The 24,863-nt window shown below is 39.8% G+C and overlaps 1 protein-coding gene across 1 annotated transcript; it reads right to left on the reverse strand.

Moving 5' to 3' along the window:
- Positions 1-379: 379 nt before the first annotated feature.
- LOC130916420 (G-protein coupled receptor 22-like) lies at positions 380-22,372 on the reverse strand. The gene is made up of 3 exons (XM_057837134.1): positions 22,035-22,372; positions 20,396-21,169; positions 380-9,381 (listed from the first exon to the last, which is right to left on the reverse strand). Exon 3 carries the CDS (start codon positions 9,375-9,377, stop codon positions 8,058-8,060), a length of 1,320 nt encoding a protein of 439 aa, XP_057693117.1. The 5' UTR covers positions 9,378-9,381; positions 20,396-21,169; positions 22,035-22,372; the 3' UTR covers positions 380-8,057.
- Between the last annotated feature and the right edge of the window lie 2,491 nt (positions 22,373-24,863).

Below are 24,863 nucleotides of genomic sequence, written 5' to 3' on the forward strand. Positions count from 1 at the left end.
CAGGTCGTCACTGGGGGCCATTTTCATGATGTACTCTTGGAGGGATGTAGTTTCCTCCTGGATAGTGGCTCTAATGCTAAAAGGCAGTAAGCATAAGATTAATCTGCTTTAAAATAATAATGATAGTCTGTAATGTTAGATGGGGTGCTTAAATATGTGTATACTCTATATGTATGTACAGTATATATGTATATGCATATTATATGCATATATGCATTAATCATATGCATACTGCCTTTTATTTTTAACATAATGTGAGGAACCCATACATGATGCACTTGCACACAGTAGGCAGTTGTCACGGGGGAAAAAAGAAATAAAGACAGCAACGGGTCATGTGACACAAGTATTTTACTGAACCCAAGCAAATGCAAATGTATAGATTGAAATAATGCTTTATTTACGCACTGTAAAGCCAACACAGCGCATTTTAAAAACAGGAAGTGGAAACCCTCCAGAAGGCTTTTCTCAGTGTTTAGCGCTCCCGATATTAGCGGCCGTGGGGTAAGAATGAGGAGGGCACATACTAATAATAATAATAAGGTGTGGTGTGATGTGACAGTTACTACTTGCAGAAAGAATTCACTTGCAAATGCCACGTGAATTAAAAAAAAAAACAACAAAAAAACTACACAGATTCCACACTTCAACCAGGACACACTCTCATTTTGATCTTTCTTATGCATGAAACAGTTCAAAATATTGGAAAATGACTTAAGTACCTCTTAAAAAAGTTTTTAGAGAGTGTATATAAATTTGTCGTAATAAAAAAGGACAACTGAACAATATGTTTACAAAGACTCTTGCACGTACCATGAAAGGAAGCCCACAGACTACTACTGGTACTCGTAAACACACTTTTTGCATCACTGTGCAAAACAATTAAAGGGTATATGGTGGAATACATTGTGGTAGACACTTAAACACCATTATTTGTGATTACAAAAAACTCTTAACATTCTAGGATAATCTGTGAGGATAATCTTTGGGACATCAAATAATCAGACCTTTGCTGACTTTTAGAGGTCGAAATCTTACACTATTGGTATGTGTGTACCTCGCTAAAGGAATCATTTATCAGGCCTGGGAGATGAGGTTATGGCAGCTATGTGAGTAGGGTTGTTAGGAGTAGTATTATGGTAAAAACACAAAACACTTTCAATTGTTCCCCTCTGTGCTATTAGTGGGTGAACATTCATTAGCTCTAATGTTTATTCTGTGCTGCTTTGCACGGATGGAATGGGAGCCAAGGTTCAGTTTAACCAGGGACTGATCACCACTACCATATTCCGAGACAGTCTACTATTTGTATACTCATTATGTGTACAAAAGTATTGGGACATTCACGTTCATTTAACCCAGTACTTCTCAAATAGTGGGGCGCGCCCCCCTCGGGGGGCGCAGAGCGATGCCAGGGGGGGCGCATGTGACCTCGGGGAACATGCTTTTTCTTTTTTTTTTTCTGCCGTACTGGAATAAAGTGTACTTGCGCATCCACTCAGTGGGTGGCAGTGGCGCTCTCATTTTCAGAGTGCGTGCAGTATTTTTGAACTAAGGAAGAGCACTCATCACACAGAAAACAAATATGAAGAGCAGTGCGCCGCCGCCGTTTTCGAAAGCCGTTTTCCGACCGGACTCACTTACGCAGCGACCCACTGTCTTGTCCGGTTCTCACGCCGCCGCCCGATAAGTGCCATTTTCGGCTTGGGATCGTTACGACGACCGCCCTCACCTACGGTTCTACCTCGGCTGCCGAGAATGCGCTTTGTTCGTGCCGTTTGCCTTTTAGCTTGGACTTTTAATACTGTGGGTGATGAGGAAAGACTGTTTACTGTGTCTAAAAATAATTATAGCGGACCGCCAGAAGCCAAATCAATTAAGACGCCACTTAAAGACATTCGACCCCAATCTCATTGATAAGCCGCTTGATTGTTTTTCAGCGAAAACGTGCCGAATATTGCCAACAATCGTCCTGCTTTGTCAGTGTTATATCAGTAAACCAGTGAGCATTGTTAGCATACTCATTGCAAAATGACTCCACACAATTGCAAAGGAGGTAATACTGAGTGTGAGCAGCAAAAATAAAAACTGTTCTTCTGTCCAAGGACACTCTTTTTTTCCTTTATTCATTTTTGTTTTTTCGGTCAAATTTTTTGGCATATTGTCCTCATGAGTGAATGTTTCTAATCAATTTGAATTTGTTATTGTTTACTTATTTTAGTACATTTTATTTTTCAGTATCAAATGGTCAAAAATGTACCTTGAGTGTATTTTTACAGTTTGAATGTGACTTTTTTTAAATTCAGGCAAATTGATGCACGTCAAGTCTTCTCTGTTACAAACAAAACAATGTTAATAAAGTTATACTTTATTATAAGTTGATCGATGTTACTTTTTTTCTTTATTAGAAAAAAGGGACACAATATTAGGCAGATGCGTATTTATGATAGTAATTTTATAGACAAATAATACTATTTACAGTGGCGGCAGAGAGTTTGGGGGGGCGCGAAACATTTACGTCTTGTTTGGGGGGGCGTCGCAGAAAATAATTGAGAAGCACTGATTTAACCTAAAATAGGACATATTTTGAAAGAGTTGGCCCGTTCGAAAAAGATTTATTTCCAAAAATACAAAAAGTCAAGAGGGAGGAAAAACACAACCGGACCAACGGAATTCAATAAGGATACAGATTCGACAATGACAATGGCTGAGGAAGTAAATACAAACAAGGTGATGAGAAACACTGAGACAAGAAATGAATGGCTGGGTGAAGCAGATTGGGTGAACATGAGGAGCAGGGGTTATACCATGTGGAAATTCTTAACTAATCAGATGACAGTATAAGAACAACAGAGGGAAACGACAAGAAAAAAAATCCCTAAATTCTGCAGAGAGCAATTCTTCATTCTGCTGCTTCAGAGTTTGTTTAAACCGCGGGTATTAAAAAAACAACCTAAAATGACCAGTGAAAGGAAAATGAATGCGAGACTGATGTTAGAAATCACAACTGAAATGTATTTGCAAATCCAAAACAATGCGAAATATATAAATCAGTCAATATCAATAATGTCTGTCACTCTTGGGCAGATTTTTTTTGCATTACTTATAAAGTGCAAAATATTTAAACAAGCAAGGAGTTTGAGGCAAAAGTGATACTGGAGGAAAGATTTAGAGTGCAAGCTATCCACTCGACCTGGTTATCGTTTATTTAAATTTTAAATGGTAACACTTCAGATTACCATCCCAGTAATAAGCATTGTTAAGAGCTAATAAGAATGAATAAGTGATGCTTATTAACATTATTTTAAACACAACAACACAAAATTTCTTCTGAGCCAAGACGATCAGAAATAGAAGTGTATCAAAGTGTATCTACCATTGTAAGTCTGCTTCTGTTGTAAGAGTGTATTTCGGTTGTTATCATTTTGTTGTCATTTACACGTACTTCACAGAAATGGATCTGTCTGGATAAGTCTCGATCAGTCTTGTATGTCTGCACACAGCAATGTCACTGCTGTCATATTAGATCTTGACTAGAGTTTGCCAAAACGCATGTGTGTCAGGACTCCGCACGGGCATGGAGGACCCAAACGCAGGGAAAACAAAAGGAGAGGGAAGGCAGCATGGTGGTGGATACTAAAAAAAATGCTTTAATTGAAGTTGACAAAAACAAAGTTCAAACAAAAGACAATGAAATGCAAAAAACAGAAAGACAAACAAAAGACTGTCATGAAAATTCACTGAGAATCAGAAAACCAAGCAGGATGATGGCACAGGAAGATGAGGGGCTCAGACACTGAAATAAACACTGGGATAAAGACCCAACAAGAGCAGACAGCGCATGGGGAACTTAAATACAGACTCGGGGTAACGAGACAATGAGTAGGCCTGTCGCGATAACAAATTTTAGTAGACAATATATTGTCTCATAATTATTGTCGATATGCGATATTAATGCCTGTATTTTTTTTTCAACCGATTCAACCACGGGTATAGTGACAATACATCCTCATAAATCACAGATTCAAATGCAATAAATTGTTATTCTTAAATAAAACACAAACTATATTAAAACTTACAAATATTAAAAAAAAAAAAACACACACACAATGCATAATGAGTCATTTTGAAGCTAGTTAGGCGCTAGTTAGGTGCAGAATATGAAACAGGTGAGAACCCCAAAGTCATTTCGTTGTCTACAAATTAGAGCCCATCAAAAGTGTTAATTTTATCCAAAATGACTATCATCTTGTCCTGCAAAGTGTGCATGCAACAAATTGGAAGCCAAATTATTATCATTTATTACATCATAGTAACATTTCCAATCAGATTTTCAGAATGGGTGTCATCTTAAATTTATTCTTAGTGTAAAATCTGTAGTGTATGCGATTGCCTCCAGAAATCTGAACATGACATGCTTTTATTTTGAAATGTTCACCGGAAGTAAGCTAAGCCACTAACCGAAAGCTTTACACTTAGTAAAAAGAAACAAAAACAAAGTGCTCTTTGCTTTCGTCATGCATGTGGTATCAGTAATAGATTTTTTTCCCCTTTTGTTCGAATCGCTTGCAAATTCTTTAATCCAGCGAGTTTTCATGTTTGAAGTGTCACCTTTTAACTGCAATTTTGCATTGTGGAGAAGACTGCCAATGTTTTACAGTATAGCAGGCTAAAGTGGTTAGTACATTGTCTTTTTTCCCTTTAGCCTCAATGTAGCAATGCTAACGTTTTACAATGGTTACTATAGAAGTGTTTCCTTATTTTGTATGTCTGAACTTTAATTCTAGGGTGCGTCTATAGCCAGTAAACATCTGTGAAAGCTACTGCAGTCTCATATGCAATCAAAATGCACGCGTGCCGAGTGCACGCAGCACACGCATGCACAAATGTATGTACACACGCACATGTCTATAAATTGCAGCCGGGAAATGACTGCCCTCATTTTTATTTATCGTGCGATAATTTGACTTATTGCATATCACGACAGGCTTAACAATGAGACACAGGTGGTTGATGCAAGAGGCAGCTGATGGGTCAAGACTCAAGAAGCAGGCAACAACAGGTGAAATCAATGGGTAATCACGATGGCCAGACACACTAGACCAGTGTTTTTCAACCGGTGTGCCGCGGCACACTAGTGTGCCGTGAGAGATCGTCAGGTGTGCCGCGAGAAATTATCTAATGTTGCATTTATAGATATTGAAATGTCCGTAACTGTGCGGGCCCTTGAAGGGGCCATCAGACTGCAAGCAAGAAGGGAGGGAGAACCGTGTGAGAGCGAAGTTAGCGGTCGCATGTTGCTAATGCCGCTGTTATTTTGTTTATTATTTTCCATTGTTGCCACAATAGAGTGGGAAAGTCATAACCGACTCATCTCCTTTCTATTTCCCCATTCGGTGCTATCACAATATTTTTTTACGTCGTCGAACGGAGTTGCAGAAGGAAGGAAGGAAGGAAGGAGTAGGTAGAAAGTCCTCGGTGCAGATGAGCAAAGTATTGCTCGTGTCGTGTTCAAAAACTGCTTGGATTTCTAGCCTTGCTGTCCGTGACAAAGTGGACCCCAGCACGTCTACTGCACATCATTTGGTTAGACACGTCATGTGTCGATATATTCGAAAGTGTCCTTTCTATTTTATCCATATGTGAAGACCGTCAATCCTCCCCCTGTGTTATATTCCAACACATTGTTGAGAACAGGAAGGTGGCTAATGGCTAAAAGTCCGAGCAGTTCTTGAACGCGACACGAGCAGCACAGCGCCATGGTGCCAAGCAAGTTTAAACATCATCTCCAAACGAAACACCCGTCGCTTCAAAACAAGTCGATGGACTATTTTGTTCGCCTTCGTGACAACACAGACAAAACAGGCAACCTTTTTTTTTTTTGTGATAAAAACTACGAAGGTAAATGAGAAATCCCTCAAAGTCAGTTACCTTGTCGCTAAATCCAAAAAGTCCCACACCGTGACAGAGACATTAATACTACCTGCCTGCAAAGCCAGTGTCTGCGAGATGCTTGGCCCTGATGTGGTTAAAGACATTGCTCAAGTCCCCCTGTCTGAAAATTCTGAGTTTTTTCAAGCCTTACTGCTATAAAAAAAAAAAACAAAAAAAAAAACAAAGACTGAGAGCTGTTGAAGAATAAGGATATTGACTTTGTGTTAATCTAAACAGGCTCAAGTTTCACAGTGAGTAAGTATACATACTGAGAAATTATTTTATAATTAAATTTACTGTACAGAAAATAATTTTGGAACATTTTTGGTTTGTGGTGTGCCGCGAGATTTTTTCCAATGTAAAAACGTGCCGTGAGTCAAAAAAGGTTAAAAAAAACACTGCACTAGACACACAGAACACAAGACAATTGACAAATGACAATTTGGAAGGCTCCATGGTAAAATGGAAGAAGATTCTTTGGTCTGACGAGACCAAAATTGAGCTTTCTGGCCATCAGACAAGATGTTATGTTTGGCGGATACCAAACACCGCGCATCACCAAAAACACACCATCCCCACTGCGAAGCTGGTGGTGGCGGCATCATGCTGTGGGGATTGAAGGCTTGTTAAGATAGATGGCAGAATGAACGCTGCAGAATACACCGAAATCCTGGGGCACAATCTTCTTGAGTCTGTCAGAGTACTATGTCTTGGGTGAATATTTATTTTCCAGCAAGACAATGATCCAAAGCTAACTGGAAAAGCTACACAGGAGCAAAATTGCAGTTGGAAGATGTACAAGACTGATTGAACTTATCCACACAGACTCACTGCTGTGATTAAAGCCAAAAGTGCAGCAACGAAATACTCACTTAAAGGGGGTGAATAATTCTGCAAACAATTATTTTCATTTATATATTTTTATTTCATTGACATTTATCTGTAGAAATCTGTTTTCACTTTGACATTAAAACGTTTTTTTTTTTTTTTTTTTTCCCCAACAAACCGTTTGTGTAAAAAATCCAAATTGTTTTGACCATGATTGATTTATGAATGCAATAAAAGGAGGAAACATCCAAGGGGGTTCTTATGATAGGCACTGTAAATTTGTGTTTTTTCAAAGCAATTGTATTTCTTAGCAATTTTCTTGACCAAACAATTCCCATCGTTGCAGATCAAGTGTACAACAAGCAGGATGAATTTTGCTGCAGTTGAACAACATTCCCAAGTTGTCTGTTTTGTTTCAGTATGAAATATGAAAACATGTTTAAGGTTTAGTTGGTGCAGGTTGTTTATTATTGTGATTTATTTTATATTGAGAGATCAGACAGCATTTTATCATCAATATATGCAGTAATATAAACATTTTTTAAAGTGTCCATATACTTTTTATTCCCACTGCAGTTTTTTTCCCCCTGAGAATTGCATTTGCGCTTGTAGATTGCTGTCAATGAACTGTTGTTTCACATCTCTGTCATGACCTCTACAGAAGATGCTTCTTAATGTGGCAATTGAGTTTTCCACAGAGGAGTTATGCTTTTAATATCGAACAGTTATTTGTTAACAGAATGTCAGCGGCTCAACCTTCCCTTGTCCTTTCCTATCACAAAACTTTCAATGTTTTAATACCTTCACTTTCAATTTGGTGTGAGGACCCACTCTCCCTCAGAGGACACTAAGGTCAGTGTTCTCTTGGGGGCGTGGGGTGTTGCGGCACAGTGATGGATTAGTGTAATCTCACAGCTGTTAGAGAGTCACAACTACTTGACTTGGAGGTTGGAGAGATAACAGGAAATGTTCTACCACTTTAAGTGAGTGGAGAGCAAATTTATTACTATAAATATGCATACAGTATATAGTACATAATTCCTATTCCCCGTTCTAAATTGTACACATATCATGTATAGACACAATGTGCTGCAAATTACGAAAAGCCATGCAATACCTACAGCACAGTTTACTGTACAGTATGTCCCATCTATGAAACCTACATTTGTTCTCAATAAATAGTAATAAATTATCTTTTTTATTGTTGTTGTAAATCCTATTGCACATGTTATTTACAAATAAAAGAGAGTTTTGGATAAACACTTCCCTATTTAAATAGTGACTTAATGTAATTTTCACTCCACATCCTCCGAAGACAGACATTTCGGCTGAGCGTCTTTGTCCTCAAATGTCACCTTTTTGTTCCTTTTTGGGTCAATCCAGGAATTGTGGATGATGGCATTGTTGGGGGTGGGATCGGCCTCAATGATGGACACCACCCTCTTCTTCATCTTGCTCTTCAGAACTTTCTGGAACTTCTGCCTGGTGAAGGCATACAGTAGGGGGTGAAAAATGGTAGTCCCATAAGCCATGACCAGGAAGCCCAGTCTCAATTTGACCATCAAATCGCTGGGGCCCAGGCTGAGGATGACCGTATTGAGCACCGTGATGGGTGTCCAACACAGCAGGAAAGTGGACACAATCAGGAGGGACATCCTGAAGACTCGCTTCTGTCGCTCTCTCCTTTCCCGGTGGCGTTTGACGGCCCTGCGCAAGGCGATGATCACCGACACTGATGTCCGCATGCCCAGCGTGGTTGGGTTGCGGCTGCCGCTGCTCTGGGATGCGTCCGTGGCCTCTTGCTGCGGTGTCATGGCCGTCATGGACGGGCGCTTTTTTCTGCGTGCTTTCTTCTTCTGAGAGGCGTGGAAGCGTGTACCGATGCGAATATTTAGGGCTTGCAAAATTTTGGAGTATGTAATGAGCATGACCACGGCGGTAAAGAAGAAAATGGGAATCTGAGCCAACAGGTGGTAATAGAGGCCGAGTTCCGTGTAGTACTGGTTGGAGTGGATCACATTGTCCACGAGCGTCTGGTTGAGTTCAGCGTGTCCCTGCGCGAAGAATCCCACCTCCATAAAGGGCACCAGGAAACTGACGAATGATAACACCCAAATGCCCGCCATGAGCGCTAGGGCCCGGCGCATGGTCAGCACACGGTTGGCCGGCTTGACTGAGATGTCGTAGCGGTCTAGGGTGATGGCGAGCACGTTGGCGGCTGTGGCGACACTGGCGAAGGACACGCATGCCTCGTGAAAGCAGCACACCAGGGCCGTGTCCCCTTCCAGTGAGAGCAGGACCACCACGATGGTGAGGGGGATGCAGCAAAGGCACACCAGCACGTCTACAACGTGGAGGTTCATGGTCACCATGTTGCTGACTGAGCTGATGAGGTTGGACTTCATGCAGTAGAGGGCCAGCACGGTAAGGTTGGAGCTCAGGCCCAGGAGGATCTCAAGCATGAGGAATCCCGTGACTGACACCTGGAAGCTAACGGGATAGCTGTAGGGGCTAGAGGGTGCCGGGCTCATGGTACGGGTGAGGGGCTCCGTGTTGTCGGTAACTGTAACGTTGCTCATGGTGGCTTCTTCCTTTGGGCAGGGGATGATATGCATTATCCTGTGATATTTTAGGGAGACAAAAAACAAAAACTTATGAAACATATGTGTTTCTGCATCTTACACTATTCACACAAAACTCTTAACATAACAATAAACCTGTACAAGTTTCATTGAGCGATAGTTTTATTTTATTTAATTGCTAATCCAATTCTAAATTGAAATTTTCACACCTTCATTGAAGTACCACATTGTTACAACATGCTAGATAGCACAAAGGTCTAATGGAGATGCTACATAATAAATGTAATCACTGCCAATGATGAGTATACTGGACAATTATTACACCGTATTGGCCCGAATATAAGACGGTGTTTTTTGCAATGAAATAAAATTGAAAAAGTGGCGATTGTCTTATATTCGCGGTCTAGACGTTATACCCGTTCACGACGCTAGATGGCGCCAGATATCATAGAAGCGATGTTCTGTCATGACAGATCTCAGCTTCTCTCAAGTTCAGTGGCGGTCCTGGCTACTTTCGCGCCCTGGGCGAACCACCCCATCAGCGCCCCCCCCCCCCCACCGACATCCAAACGTCATAACCCGATACATTTAATAATATCTATGTTAATTTCATGAATTAAATACAATTTATTTGGAAGCAGGAGTTTGTGTTGTGTGGCCTGGGATCATGAGAGGTCAGTCTATCCCCCTCCCGTCTCCCCCTGCCTTTTCTTCTGACACACCCGACTCTCAGCAGCAGTTGACATTAGAGATGCCCCGATCATGTTTTTTTGCTCCCGATCCGATCCCGATCGTTTTAGTTTGAGTATCTGCTGATCCCGATATTTCCCGATCCGATTGCTTTTTTTTGCTTCCGATTCAATTCCAATCATTCCCGATAATTTTTCCCGATCATATACATTTTGGCAATGCATTAAGAAAAAAATGAATAAAACTCAATTCAATTGCTCCAAGTATCTTTTTTTATTGTCCAACAATGCTGACAATGTTCCAAGTTTTTTTCGGTGCCACACTTTGTGAGTGCGACAATAAATGGCAGGGGAGGATGTTTGTTGTTATTATGAACCAATGTTTAAACCAAAACTAAGGACTCTGGATGAGTGTAAGACATTTTGTCTTTAACATTAAATACAATTAGAAAACGATTTAATTAAAAAATATTAGGGGTTTCAAACGATTAAAATTTTTAATCGAGTTAATCACAGCTTAAAAATTAATTAATCGTAATTAATCGCAATTCAAACCATCAATAAAATATGCCATATTTTTCTGTAAATTATTGTTGGAATGGAAAGATGAAGACGGATTTATACATTCAACATACTGTACATACGTACCGTATTTGTTTATCATAACAATAAATCCACAGGATGGCATTAACATTATAATCATTCTTTCTGTGAAAGGGATCCACTGATAGAAAGACTTGTAATTATTAAAGGATAAATGTGTTTCTATATTGCGAGTAAATACTGCCATCTAGTGTATTTGTTGAGCTTTCAGTAAATGATACTGAAGCCCAAAAGCATGATGGGAAGTTGCCATGTGGCTATGTGGCAGTGCTGCAACCATGATGGTGTCTGGTTGGAGAAAATCTTATATCTTCTCTGCTTTGGCTACATTGCATGTGTCAGGCATTTCATCAAATGATATCTATATACTCCAAAGTGACTTCCTTAGAATGCTTAGTTCGTCTAACAGTAGTGATGTGCCCAACTATACCGAGGCGCCGATGCGTGTGTTGAGTAAATCGGAAATAAATCTACAAAGCGCGCATCGAGGCATGTGTTGATCACGCTTGTGACCACACCCGAAGCTTCGGAAGGCACGTTGCTACGGCCGAAGCCTCACGAGACGGGCTTCCTACGTCATTGCCAACACATGGTTTCGCGGGTGATTCGAAATAAACTGGCGCACCGAGACGACAATGAGCTGACAGGTGACACTGACACACCCAACTCACATCTTCAAACCTCAATTCAATCGGATTCGTTGTCAATCATTTACGTTCGGGTCGGGCCGGACTTCTTCTCTCGCTAACTTTTTTAAAATAAATATACTGTATATTTATTGTATTTGGATTTTAAACTAAGGAATACTTGTTATAAAATAAATAAATTGTATAAAACAGAGAAAGGGCGCTGTCATGAGCCGCAGGAGAGCCATGCAGTGCATTGTTTGCGCACATGAACGCTCTGGGGCTCTCCGTGAGTCTGCAACTCTGCATCCTTTCCTTTTCAAATTTCGATATGGATAGTCAAACATCTTTATTATCATTTGTTTGGAGGGCCACACCTCTTCGTGCAAAGGTGGACATCGTGAAGTTCATGGTGTTCCTTAAAATGTTCTTATTTTGTTTCAGTGTTCCTTAAGGCAGGTTGTTCTTTTGTGTGTTCTGATCCGAGTAATTAAAGTAATGTCATTTAAAAGTATTTTAATTTATTTTTGTATATGCTGCTTTTCTCTCCTTGTCAGAGAGGTGCGTCCATGAGAGCACAATATCCCACACAGAAATATATTTAACAAACCTATCCAGCATTATTTCGTTGTGTACCTATATTTATAATGATCAAAAAAGTATGTAGACTATTTAAACATTATGAAAAATTGCATTTTTTTCTGCCAACTCGAAGGAATTAAAACAAATGTCTGTTACTGCATTTTGCCAAGGAAATGAAGCATGAACTATCCACCTGATAGAACAGACACACAAATATAAAAATATAAATGTTTATTGAATATGCATTTTACAGTCTTGTTTAACTGGGAGAATTTGTTACAAAAGACAGGCTTTAATTTGTTATCATTATGCACATAGGCATCGTCACAAATGTGATCACACAAAACACAACAATTTTCCAAGCAGTGCTCTGTCCAGGTCTGACTGATGCATTGCATCCCCGCATTTCCTCCTTCTGGGTCCTCATAAATAGAAAAATAAAATTTCGGCTTTTTTTCCCCCACTCGGCCATGCAAGTTAAGTTAATTGCTCGGGCTTTAATACACGCGGGCCGGGCCGGGTCGGGCTGGATTTTTTAGGCCTGATCTAGGCTCTACTTTCAAGTAACACACGCACATTCATTCACATCACAACTCCCTGCCCTTTTGACCCCATCAAATCCATGGTATCATTTTAAGCCCTCTGCCTGTCATGACCTTTATTTTCCACATGATGGCGCAATAGAACAAATGAAGCCTCATGATGCTTCGGCCCAGGAGCGAACCAGTTTGATGGAAAGCCTTATTGCTTCATGATGCTTCAGTTTGCCATCACTGTCTAACAGCAATGTAAAGATCCTGCTCAGAATAAGAAATGCTTCAATAAACACTTGCATGCACTTCACTTGATTGGTGTTTGGTTAAATTATCCACAAAAGATAGATCAACGAGTTTTAAGGCTGTACTAGCATCACTCGAATGGTTCGTGCCGCGCAGACGTTAATTGCTTCAAAGTCTGATATTTATCTGCAGATTCTGACACTTTGAAAATAACGTGATCGGAGCATCTTTGGTTGACATGATAGAAAGGGGTGCCCTAGCACCCTCTCTACTAACTTGACGTGGAAATGAGCAGCATTAATCTAGAAAACTAGCAGAGTTTTTATTTTTCCTCGAGGGCGCTTGTGCGCCCCCAAATAGATTGCGCCCTGGGCGGTCGCCCACATTGCCCATAGCAAAAACAGCCTGTGCTCAAGTTTAACCAGTTTGCATTATTTTATTGCAATGTTTTTCCTCATTCAGATTTGTTTCAAGACTACAGTTACAGTTAGACTTCACTTTGATGGTTAATGCATTTATTGCAATGTTGTTGTTTCATCACAATAGATTGGTTTGTTCACATTTCAAAAACAAGAAGCCATTCATTTACGAATGTGATTGCACTTTAGTTTACATATTTAAAATTTCAGATATTAAGATTTGAATGAGGCAAAATAACATTATTTTCTGTATAAAAATTAATTTGGTGTTCAAAAAGTCTTTTTTCAAACTTGGGTCTTGAAAAAGAGGGGGGGCGACTTATAATCAGGGCCGTCGTATATTCGGGCCAATACGGTATTCTTTTTTTTTTTTTTTTTTTTTTTTTTAAAGGGATTAGTTGACTTTGAATTCAAAGCTTTGAAAAAATTTGAATGCCACACAACTGCCAGAGGATAAGCAGCGATGGACAATTTAAGATTTGAGACTGTCCTAATTTGTGAGTTTACATGAGAGACATTTGGTAGAAAAGCTGCATTTTGTAAAACTAGCCCATGCGCTACTCCTGTTTACTAAAGATGGTTAGCAAACTTTTTTCCTTTTATGGCAGGGGTGTCAAACAGATTCCACAAAGTGGGTCTGTTCCAGCAGATCCAGCACAGACAGTTCAACCAATGAGGTTTCTGCCAAAACAAGCACCACCTGACTGCAATCAACTGATTTCACTTGTAAGACACTAGATTGGTTGGAATGAAATCCAGCACCCACTGCGGCCCTTTGAGGACTGGTTTGACACCCCTGTTTTAAGGGAATGTTTCAATTATGGGAAAGGTGAAGACGGACATCAGCCGGAAGAAACCAGTGTTGATTTAGTGGCTGTCAAAAAAGGGCACATTTCCAATATGATAAGATTTATGAGACAAACATGTTGTAGCCAGGAACACCTGTGGCTCATTAGGAGAGCCTTCTTAAGCCCTGGCCAACTATACACCAGTTGCCAGATGATTCCAGCTCTTGACATTGTTTGTAGCCTCGCTCCTGAGAAGAAGACCACACTTTCCCTTGTAGTTGCTTTGTAACCCTTCCAGTGAAATCCAGTGAAAATCCGGGTGATTTTGTGTTTGAGACTTTTGTTCAAAAATAAATTCTAGACCACCTCTGCGACTGGGTCTTTGGCTTTTCCTGACTGTTCCGTAACAGAACACCCATCACTGTTTGTCAAATTCGAAGTATGTTACAATATTAATATAACACAGTCTTCAAATAGTGATTACAGTCACATAGCTATGAGTTAGTGTGTCTAGAGTGCATTGGAGAAACAAATGCTATGGCTGGTACCAAGAGAATATTTTTAATTAGCATGGCTAACATAACAAGTATCACATTGCGAGCAGTACTCAATTTTTACAATATACGGGTGTCATTACCATTTTGCTTATCGTTGCGATCACATCTGTTCTTTTTTTCCCCACTTTGTACAGCAGTTCAAAAAAGCCACAGTTCCTGTGTTTTTGTAACTTCTCCCGCCCAAAACACAGAGACAAAGTAACTAAGTAACTTTTACTTTGAGTAAATTTTAAATGAGCTGGCTTTTACGTATAGTTTCAGTACTTTTCCTTGAATTTTTTTTTTTTTTTTTTTTTTTAACCAATGTACAGTACTTTTACTTGAGTAGATGTTTGTGGTACTCTTTGCACCCCTGTGTGATAGTCTCTCATTTCTTGACAGCAAGAGAATAAGAATAGGTGCCAAGAAATGCGTTATAAAGACTGATTCTACTCTTAAGCACGTGAGAGGGGTAACGCCACAAACAAAATTCAGATTTTGATTTATTGTGGCTAGGTCTGCTGTGTCCCTTCCACAAACCTTCAATCTATTAATACACATTTTAAAGGCATTATAAACGTATTTGACATTATAAACAAGCATAAAATCCCTAGAAAACTATGTTCTGAACATTTTACAGTATCTGTGTTAGATAGCAAATGTGCTCGTGTGTTTTACAGTGCTGCAGGTATTCAATAAATCACTATAATATGCATTGACAGTTTTTGCTGTCCTTTTTCACACACACTGGCTGTTGTGAAAAAAGTATATTGCTTAAAAAGAAACAATAACTTTGAAATCTGCGATGTAAATGGACCTTAAACGACAAACATAAATATTTTAAGGAATACAGTTTTGGTTCACATAACAAACGGCCAGCCATCCGTAGTGCAGGTTGTGGGCTTCATCTGTTTTGACTAAACTGTGATTGGTAGAATACCTTTTTTGAACCTGATGGAATAAAAATATAGTACAAAAAAAAAAGATCAAAAAGACGGTCCAGTTTTCCATAGGTTATATTATCATTAGGTTCTGAGGTGAACTGATCTCAGATAACTTTGATCGAGATGCAGTGTACACCCTTGAAAGGTCACCAGCCAAAAAACAACCACTCACACACATTCACATCTACGGACAAGTTAGAGCCTTCCTTAGGCAGAACATAATTTTTCCTAGAATGAGTGAGGAAACCAAAATAGCCAGAGAACATGCACATTCCGCACGTTAGAAATATTTGAACACAGAATCTAGATGTGCTAGATATCTTTTTGCCGGGGAAGGAGTCAAATATTAATTTACAATCGATCTCGTCCAATTATTTGCTGTACGTGCTACACATCAAACATACATTTTAAACACTTTTAATCACTAATTCCTAACTACAACTCACACTGAAAGTATTTGAGGTGATTTAGAGGTGACCTTCCAGTACATATTTATTTTTACATCATTATTATTAATTTATTTGTCTATCTGATCCATTTTGATGTCTTTTTCCAAGAAAATTTGGGTTTAAAATGCCAAGAATTTTCTTTTCAAGGTATGAGTCGGTCTTCATGTTGCTGACTGGACCCCTATTTGAATATTTAGATTCAAATTCATACTCTCAGCTCTGACTGGCTGTTGGAAAGTATGTATGTCAATTGTTAAATTAAGACATAGCTGTCAAATTCGAAGACTGGGGGCCAGATCTGGCTTATAATGTGCATTGATAGTTTTTGCTGTCTTTTTTTCAAACACACTGAATGTAGTGGAATAAAGTATTTTGCTTAAAACCAACAATAACTTTGAAATCTGCGATGTAAAGAGACATTAAATGACAAACAAAAATATTTTGGAGGAATACAGTTATGGTTCACATAACAAACAGCCAGCCATCCCCAGTCTGGGTTGTAGGCTACATCTGTTTTGACTAAACTGTTATAGGTAGAATACCTCGGGGGCCAGATCTAGTTTACTACATCATTTTGTGTGGCCAGTGGAAGCAAATGATATCCATGGTTCTCACTAAAATACCAACATTTCAGAAATAAATGGAAAAGTAGTTGAACACAACCTATTTTAACAGGATTCTCGTTTCAGTTATCAGATCGCACTTACACAAATAAGGCGTTGAGTGATGTCACACCGTCACCGATTTGAAATCTGTTCGTTTGCAGAACATTTGACTCACAAAAGTGATTGCAATAAAATCACAAACACACACAGTAGATGACAAACTTCATCCAGGTCACACACTCACTTTTGACCTAACTAATGCATGAAACAGTGGAACAACCTGGAATTGGACAGAAGCTCGCATTTAAATGCTTCTTAATTAGCTGTACAGTTGTGCCCCAACATATGAATGTCTCTAAAAACTGAATTTTCAGGTTATGACATGCCTCGATGGGAAAATATTGCCTCTTTTTAAGAAAGAAATTTCAGGTGACGTGAGGCAAAAATATTGTACACTACTGTAAAAGATACGTATTCACGTCTGCCTTTTAAATGTCGCACCATGAGATCCTGCTGCTCTGTTGGTCGTAATCTTTCCCATCATGCTTCAGTAATGCTATTCTGCTCTCCTATTGGTTGATGACGTTTCAATTTGGGCGTTGCCGTATAATGACGTGGTGATGTTATAGTGGGTTGACGTCTTCGGTAGAAGAGCACAAGTCTCCTCATGTTTTTAGTATGCCACAAAGCCAACACCATTTTCAATCTCGTGAAGGAAAAGGACATCGGCTCACTCGAAAGGGAAGATCTTAATTTTTCTTTTTTCCTTAGCATTGCGTCCTATTATCTACTTCATTACAGGTACAGTTATTAACGGTTAGTTTAGGTATATGGAATGATTAAAATGTGTTTAAAAGCCCCTTTCACACACTCCGAAACACCCTGAATATTGCGGGATTTAACCTTTCAGCAGTTGTATGTGAAAACAATTTCCGGGTCGACTGATACGAAGATTACGCGAACATTTCACGGGTCGCATAATAATATAATGTCCAGGACTTTCCCGGGAAGCGGTGTGCATGAAAGCAGGTTAAATTCCTGGGTCACAGCACGATGGCTGATGACAAAAATATGGCGGGCCGATCATCACTTCCTCCCTCTTCGCAGTAAGATGAAAAGCGGTAAACAAACATTGCAATTATCAACACAGCAAGCTGGAAATAGCTAAATTAAACTGAAAACATAACGAAATTAAATTGCTACGTAATAGCAAAGCCAAGGAATACAAAAATACACGCGATTGTGAATGCGTCCGTGACAGTAGAAGCGAGGAAGAGAGTCCAAATGTGTGGTTTATTTTGTTGCCGATGTTAGGGTCCGCTACTGCGGAAACAAGGTTGTACTTCAAAGCAGAAAACAATGGAGGGATGCGTTCAAGGGCTTATCATATACAAAAATACACGCAATTGCGGAAAAGGGGGAAAAACACAATGGGTCCGTGACAGTACGTTGACAGTGATCAATAAAATACTAACCTAAGCGGTAGGCAGAGAGTCGATAAGACAACAAAACAAAGCCAGCGGGATTCTTCCTTCCACCCTCCTCTTGGATCGCCTGGGCTTAAATACAGTCTTGATGAGCTTGAATTGGCTGCAGTTACGACGTCGGGAACGCTCCCTTAGGAACAAAACACCATTTGACGAAACATTGTGACAGCCGATGCCGACCAAAAATGACGTAATGTCGGGGAAATAAAATCGCGCCATTGCCGCACAGATAGTGCCAGTTGGCAACACGGGACATGTCTGTGAAAGTATCCAACCCGCGTCATTCGCAGGACATCTCTACATGGGTGAAAGCAATGATGCGAGTAAATCATTTTACACAGGAATTTCCCTGGATATGTGTGTGAAAAGGGCTTATGTCTGTTGTTTTATTCCGGTTTTACCCGTCTTTTAACATTTTAATGTGGCGTTTCAGTAGTGCTTGGAACGGATTAGGGTATTCACATGGAAAACGTGTCTACTTACAGAATTTTCAGGTTGCAAGATTACTGCCAGAAACAGTTAATTTCATAAATAGAGGTACCACTGTATACAGTAGTGGTGCCAAATCTGAGTTTGGAGTGGTTGCTTGGTTTATTAGACTAATTTCAGATATGCTACCACTAGATGGCAAAAGCAAGAACAAATGGCAGAAATTGAAAGGGGAGGCTGTTTTGTTTAGAAGAAGGTCCTACTATTATCTGTCTGTCTGTATTTTGCACCAATGAGCTACAATCAATACAATAAGCAGCTAAAATATGACAGATGTTTGATTCACAATATGTTCCTAAAGTGCTGAGGGAAATAAATATTTCATTTGATCTTGCCAAAAACTCTTTATTCCAAATAACTTTGTTCAACTAACAATATACTGTATATTGAGTAGCAGAAAAAATACTGCTACATAAAGATAGGTACATAATATATGGCGGAAAACCCATACAAAACTGAAAAAGCAGTTTCTGCTCTTTAAAAGAAACTTCTGCATTTTAAGCCAAAACAACTGTTGTGTTTGATAGAACAATTTGTCTATATGCTTCCATAGCAGATTCATGGCGCATTAAGTTACCGAACTATTTTAATTTGTCCGTTTTACCCTGAAAACACCCGTTTACAGACGTCGCGCAACCGCTTTTGTTTTAACCCAACCATAAAACTAAGGTACTTAATTATATTTATTATTCAAAATGTCTGTCATTTTTAGCTTAGAATCATTAAATGATGTCTAATATTTTGTTAAAAAAAAAAAAAAAAGTGACTTTAAAAAATTATTTAAACAAATAACGTCACAAAGAAAAAAATGGTGTCTGTAAAAAAGTCATGGATATCTACCTCATAACGATCGCTTAAGCCTATTTTTTTTGTTACTGTCGCATTTTCTCCGATATGTTAGATGATAAATAATCGATCCAAACAGAGAAAAATTGAAAAAAAAAAAAAAACGTTTGAAGGGGTAAATATATGAAAAAGAAAATCTCGACCACTCCTTGATGTCTGCGATTTCTGCATCGCGACCCTTGTTCTATTGCCATGCTTCACCCATAAAATCCCCCCAAAAAATCCAGCTGTGGGCATTCAGAACTGTGTCTTGACACTCAGTGACACATGCTACATGGAGTTTTTGGATCGAAACAAGGTAGGTACGCGATAATATCTCGTTAAAGTCGTGGCGTCTGTAATTCTGTTCTCGCGTGCTCTCGCATCCAGATAGGGTTTTGCTGTTTAAAAAACTTTTTTTTTTTTCAAAATGCCCTCCTGTTCAAAAATTGTTCTTCCCCCAGAAAATGGAGATTTTAAGCTTTCCAATGATGTATCACGCATGCATATTGGACAATTTTGAAAGTTGGCCAAATTGGGGGTCTCAGAGCGGAACTTCAAGTGTCCTGAGTGTTTTCCGCCATATGCATTTTGTTTTTTGTTCGATGGTGTTCTAAGAGATTTGGCTCAGCAAAGGTGGAGGACTACTGTCCTATCTAGAAGGATGACACTGACTTCCCTACATTTTATTGTGTGCCTATACTGACAGATGTAGGTGATGCATGAAATCTAATTATGATCATTTTAAATCAGTGAGTTATAGTGGGTCTTCTTTTTAACCAAGTTGACACAAATTGAATAAATGTCTTGCCTAATGTGGCTAAGCAGGATGCTGACTTTAAAGATTTTGAGATCCAGCATATTTTGCACTTTGTGTCAGTGTTGAGTTGATATGTCCATGGATAATTCATGTGCAACAAAGGTCAAGAAAGATGACACTGAAGCCATGTTTTAGTTCTATTCTGTTGCAAATGGACTGAGGGAGTCAGATTAGTTCCTGTCATCGACTAAGTCGCATAAGTTGTCTTATGGGTGACTGACGGTAAAAAGATATGAATACAAAAAGGAGATAACTGTAATTAAAATGGAAAGGAGCTTGTGGAAACTCATTGTCAAGATTGAATTAGCAGCCGTATGATATTAGAACTGCAATGGGTGTCCATGGAGAAATAAATGGGAATGAGACTTGAGGTGACATGGAACAAAATGGGGATCCGGTTATATATTTACCCTTGCCTCCAGGACTGAGTAGCAGAGTGGTGGAATCAGGCCAGCGAGTCTGTGTGGGAACTGTCTGATTGAGCATCACATCCAAACATAGCTGGCCTTTCCTTAGCAGGGATGCACCTGTTCGTCTGCAGGGGTGCAGACTTTTTTCAGAAGGATAATCTTAAATCCTCTGATAGACCTATGTTAAAGTTACTGGGAGAAGATTTATGCTGTCAGAAACACCTCTTCTTGTTGTCGTACTGCGTGTTATTCCTGCCCAGGAGAGACACACAAACAACCAGACTCCACTTGCTCATGTCGGGATCCTGAGATATATCCACAAGCTCATATTCCAAGAGGGTTTCAGTCAGTCGGTCAGTCAGTCAATTGGATTGATCAAACCTCCACCATGTCTGTAATCGGTGCTTACGAGGTCAGCGCATCCGGCCAGTTGTCCTGGCCCATGCTTTCCCCTGGGAGCACTAATGGAGCAGGCCTTTGCTGTTCGCCTCGTTCATCCACACGCTGGATTCCAGAGGCAGTAAACAAGCATATCGAGCGCTGTTCTCCCATCGGCCCCTCAACATGCTTGAACCCTCAATAACGGGAGATTGCGTGAGTGGAGCAGATTAGTGGAGTGTCCAATCGGCATGGCGTGTGACCACCGTGACATTTGTGATAGCAGAATTTATCCGCCAACGGAAAGGGTGAAGATATTGGTGCGAGGGAAGGTCATCCTCGAGTTCAGAGGGAATGGGATTTGTCTTGCTGTCCTTCAATCCTGCTACTTGTGACCTGAAGAGAGAAAGAAGTAAATGGAAGAGAGAATAAAAGAAAGAGAGGTATGAGTGTGGGATGTGTTGGTGAAAATAAATACAATCCGCTTGTAGAGAGGCAACAAGGAAGGTCCAATTTGCATTGCAGCAAATCTTATTGTGTTCTACATGTCTTGTAGTGCACTTTGCATTTCCATCAATGCAATCCTTCTTTACATTTCACATTACCAGAGAAAATTTTATGTCAAATTTTTGCATGTAAATCATCCCACATAAATCGCTGTGGTGAAATGATTCTGTGACACTTTTACAGCCTCCGTGATGAAACGCTTACGCAATTTGTCATGATGTAGGACAGGCAGACCAGCTAAGAGCCTTACAAGCGCAGCGTGATTCCTCGGGAAACTTGTCAAGCAGACATGGATTGCTCCTCCCATGACACTCCATATGATCCATATAATCTCCACCCGGAAGGAAAATGTCCGCTAGTCTGCGCTTCTAGAACTGATTATCATGTTTTGAACTGGTTGTCAAGAACTATACGATAAAGATTTGGAAAGACCTTTGCAATATCAAAAGTCGATGGCAGTTAAAGCCATACCAACAATTTTTCTTTGAGATGTAAAACACTGAAAGGTTTCTGTCCATTCCTGTTAACATCTTATTTGATCTCTATTTTTTTTTTTTTTTTTACATTTATCCTTAATGCAAATTAGTCATGTACAACAGTCTTACAATACATGCTTGCATTGACATTGACAAACTACAGAAGTTACATGATAAGAAACACACAACCGCTGTTATTCTGATCTGATTTAAATGCTATTCCAATACTTGCAAATCAATGAGTTGTGACTTCTTGCTCCAAATGCATTCCAGCTCACCGTGCCGGGTAAATACGGACACTCCACGTTGTCCTCCTGTCTCCGCTCTGGTGACAATTTAGGTCGGTCGGTTGCAGTAATCCAACAGTTTCTCTTCTGGCAGAGAGTCTGACAGGAGACCGCAAGGGAGTCTGTGGTAGGCTTCTCCGCTGTCAGTCCCTCATGCATCCAAGCAGTCGAGTGTGTGAATACTCTTCTTTCTCCCTCGACTGTCTGGTTGGGAGTGTAAACCATTGCACTCCTGGTATCTCCATCTCCGCTACACACGCTCCCCCCCGGTCTATCTCTCTCGCTTTCGCTCTCTTCTCTCTCTCTTCTCTCTCTCTATCACTGCGGAGGTTTGCAGTGCTCCCCCATCCCTGATTGGTCTCTGTAATGGGTTTAACCCCTTGCGCTTTACCCAGGAGAGGTATTTCCTATTTGTTCTCACTCAATCTGGCGAGGTGTTGTATCCTTAGTGTGGCTGCTGCGATTTGAGGAAAAACTACAAGTATTTTATGTTTGTTTTTTAGTTGGATGCTATTGCACTGAGCCTGCAATAAGTAGTCCAAAGTACCCAAGTAAAAACACGCTGATGACTATACTGAAGTTTTTTTTTTCCCATAATGAGTGCTTTATCAGAGTATTGTTTTGTATCATGGCTTTTTAAAACAGTATGCCTCAAATATCACTATCAAGTACACTTTTACCATATACTAGTCATTTAAAAAAAATTTGCATATTGTGATAAAGTTCATTATTTTCTGTAATTTACTGATAAACATTAGACTTTCATATATTTTAGATTCATTACACACAACTGAAGTAGTTCAAGCCTTTTATTGTTTTAATATTGATGATTTTGGCAAAAAAGTCAAGAAAAAACAAAAATCCCTATCTAAAAGAATTTGCATATTTCATCCGACCAATACAAAAAAGGGTTTTTTAAGAGAAAAAAAGTCAACCTTCAATTAATTATATCAGCTATACACTCAATACTTGGTCGGGAATCCTTTTGCAGAAATGACTGCTTAAATGTGTCGTGGCATGGAGGCAATCAGCCTGTGGCACTGCTGAGGTGTTATGGAGGCCCAGGATGCTTCGATAGTGGCTTTAAGCTCCACAGTGTTGGGTCTGGTGTCTTTCAACTTCCTCTTCACAATATCCCACAGATTCTCTATAGCACAGGTGTCAAACCGATTCCAGAAAGGGCCAAGTGGGTGCAGGTTTGCTTTCCAACCAATGAAGAGGACACCTTTTCACCAATCAGATCTTTTACATGTGTAATCAGTTAAACTTTGTCAGGTGCTGCTTGTTTCAGTTGGAAGTTCATTGGTTAAACTCTCTGCACAGTATCGGTTGGAACAAAATCCAGCACCCACTTGGCCCTTTCTGGAATCGGTTTGACACCTGTGCTCTATGGGGTTCAAGTCAGGAGAGTTGGCAGGCCAAGTGAGCACAGTAATGCTATGGTCAGTAAACCATTTACCAGTGGTTTTGACACTGTGAGCAGGGGCCAGGTCGTGCTGAAAAATGAAATCTTCATCTCCTTACAGCTTTTCAGCAGATGGAAGAATGAAGTGCTCCAAAATCTCCTGATAGCTCGCTGCATTGACCCTGCCTTTATAAAACACCAACACCAGCCACCACCTAGACCAACACCAACAGCTGACATGGCACCCCAGACCATCACTGACTGTGGGTACTTGACACTGGACTTCAGGCATTTTGGCATTTCTTTCTCCCCAGTCTTCCTCAAAACTCTGGCACCTTGATTTCCGAATGACATGCAAAATTTGCTTTCATCTGTACAAGTACCTTGGACCACTGAACAACAGTCCAGTGCTGCTTCTCTGTAGGCCAGGTCAGGCGCTTCTTCCGCTGTTTCAAGGTTCAAAAGTGGCTCCAGCACACGCCTGCGCATGGTGGCCCTGGATGTTTCTACTCCAGACTCAGTCCACAGTTTCTGCAGGTCCCCAAAGGTCTGGAATCGGCCCTTCGCCACAATCTTTCTCAGGGTGCGGTCACCTCTTCTGGTTGTGCACACTTTTTCTTTCCCACAGATTTCCCACTGAGGTGCCTTGATACAGCATTCTGGAAACAGTCTATTCGCTCAGAAATTTCTTTCTGTGTCTTAGCCTCTTGCTTGAGGGTGTCAATGATGGCCTTCTGGACAGCAGTCAGGTCGGCATTCTAGCCCATGATTGCAGTTTTAAGTAATGAACTAGGCTGGGAGTTTTTAAAAGCCTCAGGAATCTTTCGCAGGGGTTTTGAGTTAATTGATTCAGATGATTAGGTTAGTAGCTTCTTTAGAGTACCTTTTCATGATAAACTAATTTTTTGATAGGGATTTTTGTATTTTCTTGACTTTTTTGCCAAAATTATCAATATTAAAACAATAAAAGGCTTGAACTACTTCAGTTGTGTGTAATGAATCTAAAATAAATGAAAGTCTAATGTTAATCAGTACATTACAGAAAATAATTAACTTCATCACAATATGCTTATTTTTCGAGAAGGACTAGTATAATATACTGTATTTATAACTTTCATTTGAGGTATACAGTTTTATATTATATTTTAATCAAGTTAATTACAGCTTAAAAATTAATTAATTGTAATTCAGCGCAATTAATTGCAATTCAAACCATCTCTAAAATATGCCATATTTTTCTGTAAATTATTGTTGGAATGGAAAGATAAGACACACGACGGATATATACATACAACATACTGTACATAAGTACTGTATTTGTTTATTGTAACAATAAATCCACAAACGTCATTATTAACATTCTTTCTGTTACAGTGATCCACGGATAGAAAGACTTGTAGTACTTAAAAGATAAA

Source organism: Corythoichthys intestinalis, chromosome 5 (genome assembly GCF_030265065.1).
Source record: "Corythoichthys intestinalis isolate RoL2023-P3 chromosome 5, ASM3026506v1, whole genome shotgun sequence".
Classification (NCBI taxonomy): Eukaryota; Metazoa; Chordata; class Actinopteri; order Syngnathiformes; family Syngnathidae; genus Corythoichthys; species Corythoichthys intestinalis.